This window comes from Rhineura floridana, chromosome 12 (genome assembly GCF_030035675.1).
Source record: "Rhineura floridana isolate rRhiFlo1 chromosome 12, rRhiFlo1.hap2, whole genome shotgun sequence".
Classification (NCBI taxonomy): Eukaryota; Metazoa; Chordata; class Lepidosauria; order Squamata; family Rhineuridae; genus Rhineura; species Rhineura floridana.
Genome location: NC_084491.1, coordinates 31,735,793 through 31,756,951, shown reverse-complemented (window position 1 = coordinate 31,756,951; position 21,159 = coordinate 31,735,793). Strand labels below are relative to the sequence as shown.

Here is a 21,159-nt window from a genome sequence, read left to right as displayed (position 1 = left end):
CTTGGGCCAGTCACTGCCTCTCAGCCTCATGAAAACCCTATTCATAGGGTCGCCATAAGTCGGAATCGACTTGAAGGCAGTACATTTACATTACAATGTCTCCTGAAATAGCATAATTGCTTTAAGTCTAAGATCATGATCTTGGATAATTATGCTACTTTCATTTAGTTTTAACTTATTTAACTTGAACCTAAAACCAAATTCAAATTGGACTTTTCCTACAGATGTTCCTGTACTCAAACAGTTAGCAATATGCAGCTTGAACTTTATGAATCCTTCTGTCCATTTTCTCCCTGAATTTGCATTATTGTGTGAAGTTGTAGTTTTTTTAATGTTAGTTTTCTGCTTCTTGAAACTACCAGAAGACTTAAATCTAGAAAAACACTGGATAGAATAATACAAAATGGAAATGGAGTGCCTTCAAGCCGATCCCAACTTATGGGTACCCTATGAATAGGGTTTTCATGGTAAGCGGTATTCAGAGGTGGTTTACCACTGCCCTCCTCTGAGGCTGAGAGGCAGTGACTGGCCGAAGGTCACCCAGTGAGCTTCATGGCTGTGTGGGAATTTGAACCCTGGTCTCCCAGGTCGTAGTCCAACACTCTAACCACTATGCCACACTGGCTGTCATCCGTAATATTCAGTGGAATTTTATCAGGTCTATTATGAGTTTTGATTAAATTTCTAAGCTGTTTTTCACTGTGACTTGTAATTTAGAAAGCACTTCCAGGATAAAATCTTTAGCATCTGCCAGGACTTAGACTCCAGTATTATAGCAGGTGAATCAAGCGAGGTATCCAGAGCACAGCCTTGTCCTGATTTCTTGGATGAGTTTCATTTGGTGCAGCTTGGAGACGTTGACAAGGTGCTTGGACAGGTTCGTGCAACCACTTCTGTGCTGGATTCTTGCCCTTCTTGGCTAATAAAAGCTAGCAGGGATGGAACAGCCGGCTAGGCCAGGGAAGTGATTAATGCCTTTCTGCGAGAGGGGGTGGTCCCTGGCTGCCTGAAAGAGGCAGTAGTGAGACCACTCCTGAAGAGACCCTCTCTGGACCCAGAAAATCTTAATAACTATAGGCCGGTAGCAAATGTTCCATTCCTGGGCAAGGTCCTTGAATGAGTGGTTGCGGGCCAGCTCCAGACACTCTTGGATGAGGCCGATTATCTGGATCCATTTCAGTCGAGTTTCACGCCTGGTTTTGGCATGGAAACAGCCATGGTCGCCCTATATGATTACTTTTGTCAGGAGAGAGACAGGGGGAGTGTGACTCTGTTGATTCTCCTTGATCTCACAGCGCCTTTCGATACCATTGACCATGGTATCCTTCTGGGGAGACTGGCTGAGTTGGGAGTGGGAGGTACTGCATTGCGGTGGTTCCTCTCCTACTTGGCAGGTCGTCTCCAGAAGGTGGTGCTTGGGGAACATTGCTCGGCACCCTGGACTCTCCAGTATGGGGTTCCGCAGGGGTCAGTTCTGTCCCCCATGCTGTTCAACATCTACATGAAACCATTGGGTGCAGTCATCCGGAGCTTTGGAGTGCGTTGCCATCAGTATGCTGATGACACGCAGCTCTATTTCTCCTTTTCATCTTCTTCAGGTGAGGCTGTCAATGTGCTGAACCAGTGCCTGGCTGCGACAATGGACTGGATGAGGGCTAATAAACTGAGGCTCAATCCAGACAAGACTGAGATGCTGCTAGTGGGTGGTTCTTCTGACCAGATGGTGGATGTCCAACCTGTCCTGGATGGGGTTGCACTCCCCCTGAAGGAGCAGGTTCGTAGCTTGGGGGTGCTCCTACAACCATCTCTGTCACTTGAGGCTCAGGTAGCCTCGGTGGCATGGAGTGCCTTCTACCAACTTTGGTTGGTGGCCCAACTACATCCCTATCTGGACAGGGATAACCTGGCTTCAGTTGTCCATGCTCTGGTAACCTCCAGATTAGATTACTGCAGTGCACTCTACGTGGGGCTGCCTTTGAAGATGGTTCGGAAACTGCAGCTTGTGCAAAATGCAGCGACCAGATTGGTAATGGGGACCAGACGGTCCAAACATATAAAACCGATTCTGGCCCGCTTGCATTGGCTGCCTGTATGTTTCTGAGCTCGATTCAAAGTACTGGTTTTGACCTATAAAGCCTTACATGGCTTGGGATCACAATACCTGATGGAACGCCTCTCCTGATACGAACCCACCCGTACACTACGTTCAAGATCAAAGGCCCTCCTCCGGGTGCCTACTGCGAGGGAAGCTGGGAGTCTGGCAACAAGGAGGGCCTTCCCAGTGGTGGCCCCCAAATTATGGAATGATGTTTTTGACGAGGTGCGCCTGGCGCCAACACTGTTATCTTTTCGGCGTCAGGTCAAGACTTTCCTCTTCTCCCAGGCCTTTTTGGCATGTGTTTTAAATTATTTTAAATTTTTAAATTGTGTTTTAAATTGTTTTTAAAAGATGTGTTTTTAAATTTGTATATTTGTTTTAATGTTTTTAGTTACTGTAAACCGCCCAGAGAGCTTCGGCTATGGGGTGGTATATACATACAATAAATAAATAAATAAATAAGAGTCATGCTGGAAAAACATACAGATATGAAAATTTGGCCTGTGAATAATGCAGAGTTTGCAGGCCTTCCCATTCCTTCTGGGGCAGCTTCCTCTTCTTGAGTTGGGCTGGTCTGCTGGAATCTTCTCAGAGAAGGCAGCCCACCCTGAAAGTTACTTACTGAGTATGCTCCAATAGCTGGTTCTAGAAAGAGAGGGGGAGGGTAATAGCCACACCCAATGCCAGCAAACACAGGCATGCTGGATTTATCATTCTTTTAAACAATGCAGGTAACAACTGAAGCATGGGTTACATATGCCATATGTCATAGTCAGTGGCAGAGCACATGCTTTGTGTGTACATTAGGGCCCCACTCATACGGCGGGTTATGTTCCAGACCCCCACCTAAAAGCGAAAGCTGCCCAAAAGCGGAACTCCGTCAATAAATTGGTGCCTGACGCCTGAAAAACGCCGTAAAAGCGGAACAAGTGCCGTATGAGTGGGGCCTTACTCTAATTTTAGCTGCCGTATTAGCGGAATGCCAAAAAGTGGGGCTCTACTGTATTCGCAACTGGAATGCCAAACCCCAGCATTCTAGTTAAAAGGATCTTAGATATAAGGGCCTGGACCTCTACCCAAAACTTTTGAGAGATTCTGTTCTTTGGAATTAGCAATATTAGGGCCAGATGGACCAGTGGTCTGAGTATGTATGAATTCAGAAATGCATGAAATGTTGTTGTTGTTGTTGTTATGTGCCTCCAAGTCGACTGTGACTTATGGCGACCCTATGAATCAGTGACCTCCAAGAGCATCTGTCATGAACCACCCTGTTCAGATGTTGTAAGTTCAGGTCTGTGTCTTCCTTTATGAAATTAATCCATCTCTTGTTTAGCCTTCCTCTTTTTCTACTCCCTTCTGTTTTTCCAAGCGTTATTATCTTTTCTAATGAATCATGTCTTCTCATTATGTGTCCAAAGTATGATAACCTCAGTTTCATCATTTTAGCTTCTAGTGATAGTTCTGGTTTAATTTGTTCTAACACCCAATTATTTGTCTTTTTTGCAGTCCATGGTATCCGCAAAGCTCTTCTCCAACACCACATTTCAAATGCGTTGATTTTTCTCTTATCAGCTTTTTTTCACTGTCCAACTTTCACATCCATACATAGAGATCGGAAATACCATGGTCTGAATGATCCTGAGTTTAGTGTTCAGTGATACATCTTTACATTTGAGGACCTTTTCTAGTTCTCTCACAGCTGCCCTCCCCAGTCCTAGCCTTCTTCTGATTTCTTGACTATTGTCTCCATTTTGGTTAATGATTGTGCCAAGATATTGATAATCCTTGACAAGTTCAATGTCCTCATTGTCAACTTTAAAGTTGCATAAATCTTATGTTGTCATTACTTTAGTCTTTTTGACGTTCAGCTGTAGTCCTGCTTTTGTGCTTTCCTCTTTAACTTTCATCAGCATTCGTTTCAAATCGTTACTGGTTTCTGCTAGTAGTATGGTATCATCTGCATATCTTAAATTAATATTTCTCCCTCCAATTTTCACACCTCCTTCTTCTTGGTCCAATCCTGTTTTCCGTATGATATGTTCTGCGTATAGATTAAATAAATAGGGTGATAAAATACACCCCTGTCTCACACCCTTTCCTATTGGGAACCAATCGGTTTCTCCATATTCTGTCCTTACAGTAGCCTCTTGTCCAGAGTATAGGTTGCGCATCAGGACAATCAGATGCTGTGGCACCCCCATTTCTGTTAAAGCATTCCGTAGTTTTTCATGATCTACACAGTCAAAGGCTTTGCTATAATCTATAAAGCACAGGGTGATTTTTCTTCTGAAATTCCTTGGTCCGTTCCATTATCCAATGTATGTTTGCAATATGATCTCTGGTACCTCTTCCCTTTCCAAATCTAGCTTGGACGTCTGGCATTTCTCGCTCCATATATGGCAAGAGTCTTTGTTGTAGAATCTTGAGCATTACTTTACTTGCATGGGATATTAAGGCAATAGTTCGATAATTACTGCATTCCCTGGGATCCCCTTTCTTTGGAATTGGGATGTATATGGAACGCTTCCAGTCTGTGGGCCATTGTTTAGTTTTCCATATTTCTTGACAGATTTTTGTCAAAATTTGGACAGATTCAGTCTCAGTAGCTTGTAGCAACTCTATTGGTATGCCATCTATTCCCAGTGATTTGTTTCTTCCAAGTATTGTAAGAGCAGCTTTCACCTCACATTCTAAAATTTCTGGTTCTTCATCATATGGTTCCTCCTTGAATGAATCTGTCATCCTGGCATCTCTTTTATAGAGTTCTTCAGTGTATTGCTTCCATCTTCCTTTTATTTCATCTCGGTCATTCAGTGTGTTCCCCTGTTGATTATTCAACATCCCTACTCTTGGTTTAAATTTCCCTTTCATTTCTCTAATCTTTTGGAATAGGGCTCTTGTTCTACCCTTTTTGTTGTCCTCTTCTATTTCTATACAGTAACTATTGTAATAGTTCTCTTTGTCCTTACATACTAGTCGCTGTATTGTTGCATTTAGGGTTCTGACTGTGTTTCTCCTTTTGCTTTCCTTCTCTCTTTAACCATTTGAAGAGTTTCTTCAGTCATCCATTGGGGTCTTTCTCTCTTTTTAACTAGAGGTATTGTTGTTTTGCATTCTTCTCTGATAACGTCTCTGACTTCATTCCATAGTTCTTCTGGTTCTTTGTCAACTAAGTTTAAAGCCTCAAACCTGTTTCTTATTTGATCTTTATATTCTTCTGGGATGTTATTTAAATTGTATTTTGGCGTTATGATTGTTTTGTTGGTCTTCTTTAGCTTTACTCTGATTTTTGATACGACCAGTTCATGATCTGTACCGCAGTCTGCTCCTGGTCTTGTTTTTGCAGAAAGTATGGAACTTCTCCACCTTCTGCTACCAATTATATAATCAATTTGATTCCTATATTGACCATTTGGTGATGTCCATGTGTATAGTCGTCTTTTCGGTTGTTCAAGAAATGTGTTCGCAAGAAACAAATTATTGGCTTCACAGAATTGAATAAGTCTTTCTCCTGCTTCGTTTCTGTCTCCTAGGCCCCATTTCCCCACAATTCCTAATTCTTCTCTGTTCCCTACTTTTGCATTCCAATCCCCCATGATTATCAGCACATCTTGTTTTGGTGTGTGATCAATTTCTTCCTGTACTTCTGCATAAAATCTCTCCAATTCCTCTTCTTCTTTATTTGCCGTCAGAGCATAGACTTGGATGATGGTTATGTTGATAAGTTTCCCGTTTAATCTCATTGATATAACTTGCTCAGACCTTGCGTTGTAGCTCCTAATTACTCTTGCTACATCACTTCTCACTATTAAAGCAACCCCATTTCTTCTTAATTTCTCATTTCCTGCATAAAATATTTTGTAGTTGCCTGATTGGAAATGTCCCATTCCCGTCCATTTTGGTTCGCTCACACCAAGTATTGTAATGTTGATGTGTTGCATTTCTTGCTTGACAATTTCTGTCTTTCCCTGGTTCATGCTTCTCACATTCCATGTTCCTATTGTGTGTGTCGTACAACTCCAGACTCTTTTCGCATCTGTGTGCATCAGCCTCTGGGCTTCCTTTTGGCTTTGACCCAGCTGCGTCATTAGTCACAGCGCTACTTGTCCTTGTCCTTTGTTCTTCTCCAGTAGTTTGGTGAGTGCCTTCTGATCTGGGGGTCTCATCTTCCAGCACTATCTTGTGTTGCATTTTGGATACTCTGTTCATAGGGTTTTCATGGTAAGAGATATTCAGAGGTGGTTTACCATTGCCTTCCTGTGAGTTTGGATGCATCTTAGTCTGATGTCTCAGCTTTGACCATTCCACCTTGGTGCCCCTGCTAGGAGTCTAGCCTCTTGGTCTAGACTCCTGACAGCATTGCTGTCAGCTTCTTCAACACACTCAAACCCCCTCACCACATTAAGGTGTGCATCCGAAGAGGAGGATGCATGAAATAGCATCAGAAAAATACTAAGTTCATTTTGTGTTAGGGAATTTTTTTTCCCCGTCAGCCAAAAGTTCAAATTAGAACAAAACCAAATGCTTATGAATTTAAACTCTCATTTGCTGAGGAGAGTTGACAGCACTACAGAGATATCTGCCCTGGCTTTTTGCTAGAACTGCCATTTTATGTTCCCGGGAACACTATAGTGAATTTGTGGCAAATATGAGACCTTAGTACTTGTTTCTCTCTCTGCAGGGTAAGAGCTGGATTGTGAAGCGAAGTTATGAAGATTTCAGAGTGCTTGATAAACATCTTCACCTGTGTATTTATGACCGCCGTTTCTCACAGCTCTCAGAGCTACCCCGTTCTGATGCCTTGAAAGACAGTCCAGAGGTAAAATATTATGGTTGTCACTAGTTGAAAGAAACTAGCTACCTGTATGCTTGCTGCCTTTTAATTATCTTTTATTATTGTTAATTACCAACAAATATGAAAATGTTATTGCTCTCTACACAATTATGGGAACAGTTCATTGCTTTTGAACCGTTAACTCTTGAGTAATACAGTTACTGTGTATATTCTCCATTGTAGTGGTATAGGTTTAAAGTGGAAACTACACAAACAAACAAAAACTGCCAAGGGCATTATGATGTACTACATTTAATCCACTTCTTTCTATATAGTAGTTGAAGGTTTGCTCCTCCTATTTTGCATGATCATACTGCCCCTAATCTGCCTTTAGAAGCCAATTAGTGTAACTAATAGCAAAAAAGGCTATCCTTTGTGAAGATTAAAATATAAATAAGATACATTTGGTTAATAAGATATGACAGGTATAAGGGCCATAAAGAAGTGTTGCCTCTCTAAATGCAACTTCTTAACTATACACACTATCATTTGCAAGTTTTTCAGAATTATTAATTCAGTAGGTGCCATTGCAATAATGTTGAACATATTGTTTGCTTGCCTAAGATACCAGGTGAAATCAATAGCATCTCTGGTTAAGGGATCTCAGTGGATGCTATGAGAATTCTGTTTGAGAGTCTGTAAAGCTGTTGCTAGTCAGAATAGGCAGTACTGGGATGGATGATCTGATTTGGTGTAACGGCAGCTTCATATGTCCTGAAGACCCAAATGCAGCATTGCAGATGTTTTGTGAGGAATATTTTTCCAGGAGTTTAATTATGAAGAAAGTAATTTCCCCCAGAGATTTGTGGAGTCCAGTCATTGGCCTCAGGATGAAGTCTGGTTCAGCAGTCAGGGTCCACTTCAGATGACCTCACCCTGGGGGAGGGGCCATCCCACTGTCTTCAGACTGGCCCTGCCTGATCGGGCAGGTTCTGCTGAGCTCCTTAAGAGCTCAGTAGTTTCTTTTTCAAAACCTCACCTTGTTTCTTCCTTTTCCCCTCACCCCTCCTGCCCAAGCATCCCTAGTCTAGAGCAGGGGAGGTTTCACTCAGGTGCCAACGCAGGTGGAGCAAAGAAGGAGTTATCTGTGGATCGCATCTTCTCTTCAACAGAGACACAACTGCTTTGAAAGCAAGCGGCTGCTTCCGTGCTACTGAGCCTGTTCCCACCATAGTGCAGAATGCAGTGAAGGGCCCTACGGCAGCTGCAGAGGAGAGGAGCAGCTTTTTCAGTCCCCCCAACCCCCACCATAGGATTGGGTTGAGGCCGCAGCACATGAGGGCACCATGGCAGAGGAACCAGATGCATCAGCCCCTAGCATAGAAGAGGGGCGGGGCCAAGGTTTGGCACCAAACATGCACAGTTCACAAGTGGAGGGGGTGAGAACAGAAGTTATGCATTTCCCGGCAGAACAGGGGTTTCCTAAATTCCTTGACTGGATTAAAGGCATAGTGGTCAGAGAAGCACAGGGAGTGGGATCCATTCTCCACTGTGAGTTCACCACCCAATGCCCCCCCTTCACGAGAAAAGAAAAAGAAAAGTGGAAAGAGACAGCACTCCCAGAAGAGTGCATAGGCAAAGAGGAGGTGAACTAGGTCTCCTTCTCCAGTATCCTCCTCTTCTTCGTCATCCTCTTCCTCCTCCCATTCTCCCCCCTCCCACCCCCAATTGTCTCCAGAGCCCGGGAGGGGCAGCAGTAAGGGCCAGAAGTCTATTGCTAAGGGCAAAACAGTGGCCAAGGACAAAAACTTACTGTGTAGCCATAATAAGGCAGTGGCAACTGCTTTGTGGTTACTGTCTGACTCAGGGAGCCCATCTTCCTCTGAGGACAAGGAGGAGGGGAAGCTTTCAGAGGAAAAGCTGGAGGCTCCTTCCTCAAAATGCAGAATTTTTCAGGCAGAAATTTTCCCAGCACTAGTAACTAAGGATAGGCATATCCTGGAACTTCCAGAAGTATAGGAGGACACAGAAGCCTCAATACTTTCTTCTTCAAAAGGCTTTAGGGTCAGCTTTTCCAGATGGCCAACCACAAATGGCTACCCTTCCCTTTCCGGACTCCTTTCATGACGTGTGGAGACAAGAATGGGTGACCCCCACAAAGCATAAACCGGCACATAGATTTGTCAACAAGCACTATTCCTTTCCAATGAAGGTGATGGAGCAACTGAAGATTCCAGCAGTGGACCCGTCCGTGGCTGATTTATCATCATTAGTCATCCAGTCAGAGGGAGGGGGGGGTCCTAGAGACACTTGTGATAAGCGCATAGAAGTAGCTCTGTGGAGGGACTTTGGAGCCAGTCACCTTCCGGGCTTCAGCAGCTACATCAGTTATGTCACAAGCCTGCAAGCTTTGGGCAGAAGAGCTTGCTTCCAGGGAGGATGTTCCCAAACACATTAAGGATGGGCTGAATAAGCTTTCTCTACCTTTGGTTTTCCAAGCAGACGCTTCCAGGGATGCCTTGCAGTTCGCTAGAGTGATAGAGGCTAGTACAGTGGCATGTTGCAACATTTGGCTGTGCAGCTGGGATATGGATCCTGGGTCTCAGAGTCGTCTTGCAAGATACTCTTTTGGTGGTTCCAAGCTGTTTGGGGATCCCCTTGACAAGGTGCTGGTGGAAACAAGAAACAAACAGAAAGGTCTCTCGAGTGCCAAGAAAGATGACCATGAGTACAGGCAACTTCAATCCTTTTTGGGGCCCAGGCCATATAACAAACAACATTCGTCCGGAGGCCACAAGTCCTGTTGGGGAAAGTCAGACAGATCATCAGGAGCCCTTCCCTATGTAACCAGCACACACCCTCCTGCTCTTTGGGAAGGAGCAAAGAAGGAACAGTCTGCCTGATGCCAGGTCCCCAGCCTCACAGGGAGCCATTGGGGGCAGGCTTCTTCAGTTTGCTCACGTGTGGGCAGGGACCACGACAGACAGGAGGGTCCTCAAAACTGTTTCCTATGGCTACTCCTTGGAGTTTTCCAGACAGCCAAGAGAGAAATTTGTGGCCACATCATGGTCCAAGAAACCGGACAAACATTGGAATTTCAACTGTGCCATCAGTCATCTCCTGGCGATCCAAGCAATCAAATCCCTCCCAATTCAGGAACAAGGGAAGGGGGTGTACTCCATTTTCTTTCTAGTATTGAAGAAAAGTAGAGATACCAGGGCCATACTCGGTCTCATATGGCTCAACAAGAGGGTGGCCTACAAACACTTCTGGATGGAAACACTCAAACCCATTTCAGAGGCAATCAACCAGAACAACTGGATGGTGTCCATAGATCTGACAGAGGCCTATCTTCACATCCCCATACACAGGAGACACAGAAGATATCTGCTCTTCTGTTATGGTCAGCACCATTTTCAGTACAGAGCTCTTCCCTTCAAGCTTACCTCTTCTCCTAGGGTCTTCACCAAGGTGGCATACCTAAGGACTCTGGGGGTGAGGGTGCATCTATATCTAGATAATCTGCTCATCAGGGCACCCTCAAAGGCTCAGTGCAGGAAGGATGTGGAACCAATGTGTTCATAGTAAACCTGGACCAAGAGCGTATTGGAACTGACAAAGGTGATCACACATCTCTGGGTGCTGATAGATTCGTGGAACTTCGGGTTCTAGCTTACCGACAGGAGAGCCTCCCAGATTCAGGTTCTCACACAGGAAGTGATCACTTTGGGTTCAATGGACCTGATGGTTTTGGCCAAGCTGCAGGGCATGCTGGTGTCCTATCAGGATTTGGTAAGGTGGTCCCGGTTCCACTCTTGTCTGCTACTGCAGAGTCTAATGCTGGTACAATCCCATATTTCTGAGTCAAGACACATGATGATCCTGGACTCCCTGGTTCTACATCAACATCTGATGGTACAAGGGGTACATCACTCATCGGCTGGTACAGGGGGTGAGCCTACAGACTCCTGTCCGCAAGGTGATCAAAACAGATGCCAGTATGCTGGGCTGGGGAGCACATTTGGAGATGATGGTGTCTCAGGGAGTGTGGCCCACCAACGAAACCAAACGGAGTATCAGTTGGCTGGAGTTATGGGCAGCGAGACTGGCGCTGCTGGCCTTCTCTCCACACATCAAGGGATGTCATGACCTTGTGAGGACCAACAATGTTTCTCCGAAAGCGTACATCAACCATCAGAGAGGTACAAGGTCAAAGTCGTTGATGGGGAAGGCCCATCACCTCTTCAGCTGGGCAGAGTCACATCTGTTGTCCCTGAGGGCGGAGCATGTAGCGGGACTTCAAAACATGACGGTAGATTGGCTCAGTCCGATCACAATGTCCGATGCAGAATGACAACTACATCCAGAAGTATTCCTTCAGGTGGCCGGGGAGTTCGGTTTTCTGATCATTGATCTCTTTTCAAATCCGCACAATGCCCAGGTTGACAGGTTTTTTCTTCGGTATCAGTCTCAAGAGACAAGGGGTGGATGCCCTAGTGGTGGCTTGGCCAGAGGGCCTGCTGTACGCCTTTCCCCCCTTCAGTCTCCTATTACAATCAGGAGGATCAGGCTCCTGAGGGCAGAGGTTCTGATAGCCAAGGAGCCTGTGGTTCCTGGAACTCATGCATCTGGCCTCAAGGAAGGACTTGTTGAGACACGGTCCTGTGTTCATCCCAGGGCAGAGCTCTTCCGACAGCATGGCGGTTAAGCAGATCTGGTTAACAGAGTTAGGTTTTTCAGGAGCACTTTTGAATACTGTGCTATCTTCCAGAAAGGCCTCCACCACCTGGGCATACTGTTCTACGTGGAGGGCCTTTCTTACTTGGTGTCAGGCTAAGGGCAGGGATCCCTCCTCCAGAAACTTAACATATGTCGTGGGATTTCTGCAATCCAGGTTGGACAAAGGCCTTAGTGCTGATACATTTAAGTGCCAAGTGGCAGCCATTGAGAGCATTCTAGGGTGCAGAGGGGATTTCTCAGTGTCATCACATCCGCTCTTAGATGATTCATCGGGGGTGGGCCTGAGGAATCCTCCAGTGGTTCATTGATTCCCCTCTTGGAACCTCAACTGGGTCCTTACAGCATTTATGAGTCCCCCCTTTGAGCCATTAGCGACGTGTGAGTTGAAGTTTCTTACACTGAATATGGTTGTCCTGGTGGCAGTTATCTCTGCTCATCAGGTATTGCTGCTCAGTGGTCTTTCCTCAGATGCACAGTTATGTGCTTTCTACTCGGATAGAGTGGTTCTTAGAACAGACCATTCATTCAAAAAATCAACTCCCTGTTTCATAGGGCACGGGAGGTGGTGCTTCGGTTGTTTTTCCTGAATCCTTCCTCCGCAAAGGAGAAGGCCTGGCACACTCTGGACGTGCATAGAGCCCTCCGCTTCTGCTTGGATAGGATGTCAGTTTTCAGAAAGTCTGAGGCATTGTTTGTTTCCTTTGGGGGGCCAGCTCCAAGGTGTCAGGCTTCCTCCTCCTCAATTTCCCACTGGCTCAAGGACGCCATAGTTCAGGCCTATCAGGCTCTCGGGAAATCGCCCCCTGGGGTTTTAACAGCTCATTCCATGAGAGGGGCTTCTACCTCAGAGGTGTACAAAGGTAGTTTCCCCCTCCTAGACATCTGTAGATTAGCTACTTGGGCTTCAGTTCATACCTTCTCTAGACATTATAAAGTTAACTCTTGGGCTTCCACCAATGCAGCTTTCAGTCGGAGAGTCCTGAAGAGGGCCGTTAGGACATGACCTGCATTTCCTGAATCCCACCCTGTTTAGGGGCTCTGGTATGTCCCGAGCCCAATGAATGGTCTCCAGGAACCTCTGGGGGAAAATGGAAATTCTTACCATGAATTTCTATTCCCAGGAGTTCCTGGAGGACAGTCCCTGCCTCTTCATTCTGGGTATTCTGGCCATGCAGGTCGGACTGAGTGGCTTCTGCCAGTGCCATACATGTGGAATGGTAGTTAGGCCCACCTGGGGATTTCCTGGCACTCTCTTGTCACTGTTCCTAGTCCCTCGCCTTTAGTTCTGTAGATGTCAGGGACCAATGAACATTTGGGCTTTGACACAGGGCCGGAGCAGTCGGGGTTGAGGGGTAATGTTGCTCATATGGCTGGTCTGGAGGGAATGGGATGGCCCCTCCCCCAGGGTGAAGTCACCTGAAATGGACCCTGCCTGCTGAACCCGAGGGAGGTGTCATCCCAAGGCCAATGACTGTCCTCCCGGAACCCCCAGGAATAGAAATTCACGATAAGAATTTCCTTTTTTACATTCTGTCTCCTTGGCCTAACTTGACAGAAGGGATAGATGTGTATAGGATATACCATTTCAGGTTGTGAGAAGAGGATGAAGTGATGTGACTGAATGATCCTTGAAAACAAACAAAAAGCAAACTAGTTTTAATCTAATTTTTTACTTGATATGGCTAGCTTTCCCTGTGGAGGGAGGTTTGTTTTTGTGATGCGAGTCCCTACTTGCAATCTGAAATAACAATATGAAACAGTTTATCACCTATGTCTTAAACATGCACTGACTCAGTCAGGTCTGTATTATTCCCTTTAATAATTCAGAAAAGTATGCTCCAAAAGCACAGCTAACTGACATGTCACATTCCAAAGGACTTTCCAAAAATAGATAAATAGCAGTTTCCTGGTTTCCTCAGTAGTTTTCAAGTATGTATTTGAAAGCTGGTATAGCACAGTGGGGAGGAGAGCCTGGCTGGGAGTCGAGTCTGTGGGTTTAAATCCCCGCTTGTGTCTCCTAGGTGTCAAGGGCCAGCTAAAGATCACCCCACAGTGAGTGGCTCAGGGGTTATGTGCCCTGCCACCTGTGCAGTCGTGGGCAAGCTGCATAGTCCCAAGGAGCCCAGTTGCCCCCCAGCTAGCAGTTGCAGACAAGGAAGGGGCTGGCTTGTGCAGCTGTGGGTAGGCCCTAGCCAGCTGGGGAGGACTAGCCTTAGAGGGAGGCAATGGTAAACCCCCTCTGAGTACTGCTTACCATGAAAACCCTATTCATAGGGTAGCCATAAGTTGGGGTCGACTTGAAGGCAGTCCATTTCCATTTCATGTGGAAGAAAAAGCAAATTATCCCAAACATCCCCAAAGGGTAAGCCCCACTGATCTGTATTTGATATGCCAATGGGAAACCATGGTTTGGATTGCAGCTATACTTTTGTTTTGTAGGTTAAATTTGTGGCAAATGGAAAATTGTAGGTGTTAGGTATCTAGGGAGAATCTAATAACTTTTTCATGCTATAAAGCATTCACAACAGTCTGGTAGGCAGGGAGATTTTTTTTATGCTTTCTCCATCAATTTGTTGGCTTCAGCTGGCTCATCTTCAATTTAACTCAGATACCCTGGAACAGCAGAATTGTACTGTTCCTTTCTCACTCTCTGTAGCTTGTCACCCAGATGCTGATGGCTTACCTGTCACGACTCTCAGCCATTGCTGGAAACAAGATAAACTGTGGTCCTGCCCTCACGTGGATGGAGGTACTGTAAGATGTATCAAATGGTGTTGCATAATATGCCTCATTTTTGGCTAGGTTATCAAATGCTTTTTATCTACACCCTAGCAAGTTGTTAATGGAACATGAGTATAAAATGCTACCAAATTATAAATTGCTTCTTGTAGCTTTTTCCTCTGTTGTAATCTAGTTTTAAAGGATCATGCAAGAGCAAATTTGAAGAAACATCCCAAGATTAAGCCTTTTTTCTGCCTTGAATTATCCTATAATGTATAAAGCATGACACAATAATGCAATTCTCTTCTAGAACTGCAGTATTTTAACATTTTCGATTTAGGCAATGTTGTAGAAATAAGTACACAATCCCAGGGGAAAGTGCATTTCAGAAGAGCTTATGGACTGTGTTCAAATTCTGTACTCTGTGTTAGTGGGTTAGTATTGCTGACTAACATTTATTTATTTTACAGATTTAGAAACTGCTTCACAGGGAGACACTATTGAAGCAGTGCACATCAAGATAACACTAGATAAAACAAAATCTAAAAACAATAAAACAGATGTTCCACAAATAACTGCGTCACCGTTCAGGGAAAACCTTTGTAAATGAAAACATCGTCAGTAACCACTTAACATCAAGATGCTAGGTGCCTGTCTAATTTCACCTGATAATTGATTCCAGAGGACTGGATCTACAACCCTAAAAGCCTGGTTTATAGTACAATAAGTGCACCACTGGGACATGCAGTACTCTCAGCAGGGCCACATTTGAGAAGCACAGTTGCTGGGCAGAGGGATTTTAAGGGATGAGGCAGTCCATTAGGTAACCTGGTCCCAAAGTAACTAGCAAATATCTACATTGTTCTGTCCTCAGCAGTGCTCCTGAGGGCCGTCTCCCTAGGGCTGTTCTGAAACTTGGGTGATGCTTCACAACTCACTTATTCCCACTTATTTTGCAGAGTGTTGCTGCCTCTTTGAAACTGTTTTTGGGGTTTATTTTTGTTTTCAGAAAAAAAGAAGGGGCTTCTTCCTGAGCTGATCCCATATAATCAGGGTTCATATAGGCAACAGGACCTCACATTACATCACAGCTGGTCAGATTTGGCTACATGTCAGCATCACAAATGAAAGTGAGGATGAAAGCACTATTGTCACTCCCAATAGGTTTCCTGATAATGCTATATAGACAGTCAGATTTGGCTACATAATATCACCAAACCAAATCAGTGAGAGCAATGCTTCCTGGACTCACTCTGATTAAATAATGAAAATTTTTGTCCCATTTCATAATCCCAACTCCAAAAATAAAAGCATTCTGGGATCTACATTTCTCACAGAGGTCATCCTGTTTGCACCAGATGTGTACTCATCAAGGAGATGTAGCGAAACACACTAATAAGCATGATAACACGTTTGTCACATTTGTAGTTTATACAATTTTAGGTGTACGCCTAAAATGTCTGGCACTGAGTTACAATGGTGAAATTGCTTTATTTAAGTATATTTTAATAGTAGTAAACTATATAGTCATAGTAAACTAAAATGAACAAAAAGTAGGTAGGTATAAAATGAAACAAATTCAGATAATTATATATCCTTTAAACCAACAGTACTTACCAGGCTGGGATGGATATGTTTGCAGATTGTACGCTAAGGTTACAACATGCAAGTGGTAAAAAGAACTGTTAGTTGAAAGATTAGAGAGAAGTAAAAACATTACCATAATTCTTATGAATAGCCTTCTCATACTGCCATAAAATCTGTCAATCTGTTATCGAGCTGCCTTGGTACCAAGAAAGGTTATGCAGATATTTATTAAAGCATGCTATGATAAAACAAAAAGCATGCAAGTTCAATATTCATATTGCTAGATGAAAAGGAGACCTCTTATTTAAGAAATGGATTTATTGAACTTTCATTCCAGTGTCTCAATATTCAAGGAATATATCGCAGTGTGTTACATTTTCCTTCCGCTTTAGAAACGGATGCAGGTATCAAGCTAATATTCATACTTAAAATGTTGATTGTGCCCTGAATGCATGTGCTAAATTGCATTGTGTTATATCAATTGTCAGCTAAGTTACAGTGTGGAAAATTAAGATGAGGAATCTTAATAGGTAGTTGAAACTGATTAGCAGATTCTAGCTAAGTAGAAACCTGGTTATTCTACAATAAAGCAACAGACATACAAATCCAGTTTTTCTTTGGTAGATGAAAAGGGGACTTGCCCTTTAGAAAATTGTTTTATTTGCTATAATTCCTACTCAGTTCTTGGTTACACAGTTGTCATTGTTGCTTCTATTGTACTTCATTCTACGAGCTCATCAAGCTGTGCTGCCTCTGTCAACTAGCATGAAACCCCTCCTCCTTATAAACACTAATAGAACAAATTCACAAAGCCACATGTCCCCAGCTGCCTCACAGTCTATGGTATCTTTTCTTACAGATAGATAACAAGGGAAATCATCTCCTAGTCCATGACGAATCATCCATTAATGTCCCTGCTATTGCAGCTGCCCATGTTATTAAGAGATATATTGCTCAGGCAGCAGATGAACTGTCCTTTGAGGTAAGTAATTGAAGGAATATGTATTTCTTATCAAATAAAGAAGGAGGAACTCGTTACTATTGGTGCAGATATTTAAAATAGATGTTTTGGCATTTTAAGTTGTCTGCTGGAAGTGAGAATGAACTCAATAAATCAGTCACATATTCAGTGATAATCTCTTTGGGCATCCTTTAAATATATGGGATTTGAAGCCTGGCAATTAAATAGGTATTTGCAAGTTCTGTAGCCAACATTCTAAAAATGCAATATTGAGACATCCCCTAGCAATTCTGATTACATATGTAATATAACCAGAAAAAAGTTTTCTCTGTGTTTTTCTGTGTACCATGCTCATTAGTATGTCTGCTAAGAAAATGGACATTGAAAACAGATTTGTAAAAGTACTTTGCTCCCCATTTAGGCATGAAAATAAGTGACCTATTTTCACCCCTCTTCCCTCCAAAGAAGCTTATTGTGTTCAGTTTTAGAGCTTCTTTTAAATCCTGGAACCAAGTCTCACACTGGCAGCTGTGCTGAGTATTTGAATGAAAATCTTCTCCTGACTGCTTCTGAAAACTTGATCCTTTTTAGCTAATGCCCAATGGGTTCTCTATGTATGTACTCATTGCTTGCTTGCCTGTGCTGCTATCGTCTGTTATGCTTTGGGGCAGTATTGTTCAAAATCTGTAGGAAAGCACAAGCAGCTTTTTATGGGATGTTTCAAATTGTTGCCTTTTAGTTTACAGCATCAGGGAAATGCATAATAATTTGGGTATTGTCCCGGTTAAGACATGTGAATATTATTAGAAATTAATGGTTTAATCACTGATGCTTTCGTTACAATAGTAACCTTTCTCAGTACAGTTCAAAGGAGCATGAAGTGTTATGCCACTAAAACAGTTTTCATTTTTCCGCCTCTCTCAGATTGAGTAGTGCAAATGTAATGCTAATAATCTGTTAAACATAGTCAGTAGATGTGGGCAGAAAAATTGCATATTTTCTCCTCGGTATGAGTTTATCTATCCCTTCTTTCGTTACTCTGAACCTTGGTGTGGCATCAGTATTAAGGGTGCTTAATGATAACCAAGGTTTCCCTGAACCAGGATTTGCCATCCAGCTATTAAAACAATTCAGGATTCAAATAATGGATAAGAACTAATCCTGGTTATCATTAATCCATGCTTAATGTTGCAGTTGATGTAATGCTTAATTGGCACGTGAACATATGCCAGGGAGAGAATAGAGAAGGGCGAGGGGAAGTGGTATGTGATCGTGCAGTCTTCCCCAAATCCATTAATGAGAGTGAATAAATTTCTGGTGTTAACATCTGCACCTACCCAAGTCTTGCCACAACTCTCCTGTTTGTTCACTAATTTCATTATACAGATAGTTAAACTGAGACCTATAGTGGTTGTCAATAGGTAGCAAATTAAAGCAACAAATTTGTGTTAAAGCTTGGATGATAATCCCTATCCCAGACTTCTGTTACTATAACTAATAATAGTATCTTTGAGGCAGGGGGGCAGGAGGGAGAGAGATTACACGACTAAACATTTAATACAGTGAATTATTGTTCAGTGCATATTTGATAAATATCAAATTTCTTTGTGGCCAACACATGGCTCATCTAAGTACAACCCCCTGTAAAACACTTTGTGTGGCCCAGAGATTGCTATTAAATGCCCGAAAGTTTTTTTAAAATGCAGACCTCCTGGTGGGCAGATATTAGCTTGAAAATATGAGTTCAGTATGTCTGAAAGGCTCAAAGGGCAAATAATAAGAGCCTCACATGCATATATGGAGCTTTGCTGGTGTCATTTGCAAGCTCTCAGCGTCTCCATGCAAACTATTTTAAATGTTTTATGTTAGGCAAGTGGTCTCAAAGGAATATTTAAATGCCTTTTCTCATCTTTCCATCCTGCTGATGTAACATCACATTTTATTTTTGCATTGTTAACTTAGAGGAGCATATCTTTGTAAGGTCACACTGAACCCCATAGGAAAAAGAAAAGACTGGGGCAGAAGAGCTAATACCTAAATGAGTAGAAGTTTTTTTTAAAAAAAGATAATTTGTTCAAGATCTCTTCCCAAATGATTTCATGATTCTGGGAGGCATTTCCCTCAATCCACATTTTAATCAGAACAGTTTTTGACTTTTTCGCTTCTAATAAATACATCCTCCTTGCAAATATATTAAAATGTGCATTTTGTAGCATTTATAATGCATTAGCTCATATGTTAGTGATGGCTTTTGTAAATGGAGTCTTGTCTTGAATGTTTTTATGGGTAATTTTTTTAACAGTCCAGTAGAACCTATGCTTTTATCAACAAAACTGTCTTTCAAAATACAGTGAGAGAAAAATTGATGTTGGTTATTTCCAGGTGGGAGATATTGTGTCAGTTATCGACATGCCTCCAAAAGAATTGACCACTTGGTGGAGGGGAAAGCATGGATTTCAGGTATGCCCAGTTTTTTGATTAGTTAATATTGCAGAAGCTGATGTTAGATGCATTTTGTGGAATTATTACTGTTGCTAATAGACTGCTCATTCATATGTTTGTAGCATGCTATTTCCATGACTAAAAAAAGACTAAAGTAATGACAACAGAAGATTTATGCAACTTTAAAGTTGACAATGAGGACATTGAACTTGTCAAGGATTATTAATACCTTGGCACAGTCATTAACCAAAATGGAGACAATAGTCAAGAAATCAGAAGAAGGCTAGGACTGGGGAGGGCAGCTGTGAGGGAACTAGAAAAGCTCCTCAAATGCAAAGTTGTATCACTGAACACTAAAGTCAGGATCATTCAGACCATGGTATTCCTGATCTCTATCTATGGATGTAAAAGTGAAAGTTGAACAGTGAAAAAAGCAGATAAGAGAAAAATCAACTCATTTGACATGTGGTGTTGGAGGAGAGCTTTGCGCATACCATGGACTGCGAAAAAGACAAATTATTGGGTGTTAGAACAAATTAAACCAGAACAATCACTAGGAGCTAAAATGATGAAACTGAGGTTATCATACTTTGGACACATAATGAGAAGACACGATTCACTCGAAAAGACAATAATGCTGGAAAAAACAGAAGGGAGTAGAAAAAGAGGAAGGCCAAAAAAGAGATGAATTGATTCCATAAAGGAAGCCACAGACCTGAACTTACAACATCTGAACAGGGTGGTTCATGACAGATACTCTTGGAGATCGCTGATTCATAGGGTCGCCATAAGTCGTAATCGACTTGAAGGCACATAACAACAACAATTTCCATGCATCTGTGAAACACTTTAAAGACTTGAAAACTTACCTTGAAATCCTGATCAGTTTGTGCACTAAAAAGCTGGATTTGAGAAGAGCTGGATTGTGCCATTTTAGTTCTTCAAAGGTTCTCTAGTAAAAATTGGGACTGTGATACCCACTTTTCTTCTATAGCTGTCTGATGCAGAGAAAAGCATCATACATTTAAAGTGGATCAGAACTGACATTTTACCCTGCTTCTGCAGAACCTGGAGAAGAATGTTGATACAGTTCTTGCTTATGAGCTCAGGCTGTCATTTGGATTGGACTGAGCAAAGATGTCAAAAGATTCCTTATAGGAATGGGCTCCTTTGACTTTAATAGTTATGTAGAAAGGAGAAGGTATAAACACGTGCATTTTCTTCTGCGACTACACTGGGAGAGATTGTGCTTAAAATTCTTCCATTCATTGCAGTTGTATGAGTGCCTACTTTGTATGGCAGAACTGAGGAAACAGATTCCTTGTTACCACTGATATGTGGGAGTGGAAGTGAGACTGGGAAAGCTACCTGAACCGCATTCTTAGGTTTTGTTTTCTAAGCCCGAGCTTGCTTGTTTTTCTTTGCCAGCATGGCAAATAAATTAATATTAAATTAAGAGCTAAACTAGACACATGGGACAACTGTTTAAACATACACTTGCCCCACTGAAGCATAAAGCAGGGGTGGGGGGAAGTTTATTCTTTATGCAAAAAGAGTGAAACTCACTCCTTTCCTCATTGTGCTCTGGTGCTTTTAAGCAGTTTTTCCCCAGCCTGGTTCCAATACCAGAAGTGAGTTAGGTGTGGAGAATATTGTTTAAAGGTGGAGGAGAGGTGGGATTTGTACCTATCCCTCTGATGCTCATTATTGTGTAACACTCTGTCTTCTCTGTTATGAAAGACCTTAAAATAGAATGTATGTAGGCATCAGCAGTGCTGAGCAAGATAGAAATCAAAATTAAGAAGATGAAGGATGGAAATTAGACAGAATGTATTA

At 42.8% G+C, this 21,159-nt stretch overlaps 1 protein-coding gene across 8 annotated transcripts in view; it reads left to right on the top strand.

Moving 5' to 3' along the window:
• The window catches only part of ARHGAP32 (Rho GTPase activating protein 32), a 233,127-nt gene that overhangs the window by 142,629 nt on the left and 69,339 nt on the right, over positions 1 to 21,159 (top strand). For 7 of the 8 annotated variants that reach the window (XM_061592443.1, XM_061592441.1, XM_061592446.1 and 4 more), the window contains 4 exons: positions 6,780 to 6,917; positions 14,269 to 14,361; positions 16,780 to 16,902; positions 19,264 to 19,341. In XM_061592443.1, coding sequence (XP_061448427.1) covers positions 6,780 to 6,917; positions 14,269 to 14,361; positions 16,780 to 16,902; positions 19,264 to 19,341 — 432 coding nt within the window. The remainder of the gene's footprint in view (positions 1 to 6,779; positions 6,918 to 14,268; positions 14,362 to 16,779; positions 16,903 to 19,263; positions 19,342 to 21,159) is intronic. The other variant, XM_061592442.1, reaches the window with a different exon arrangement.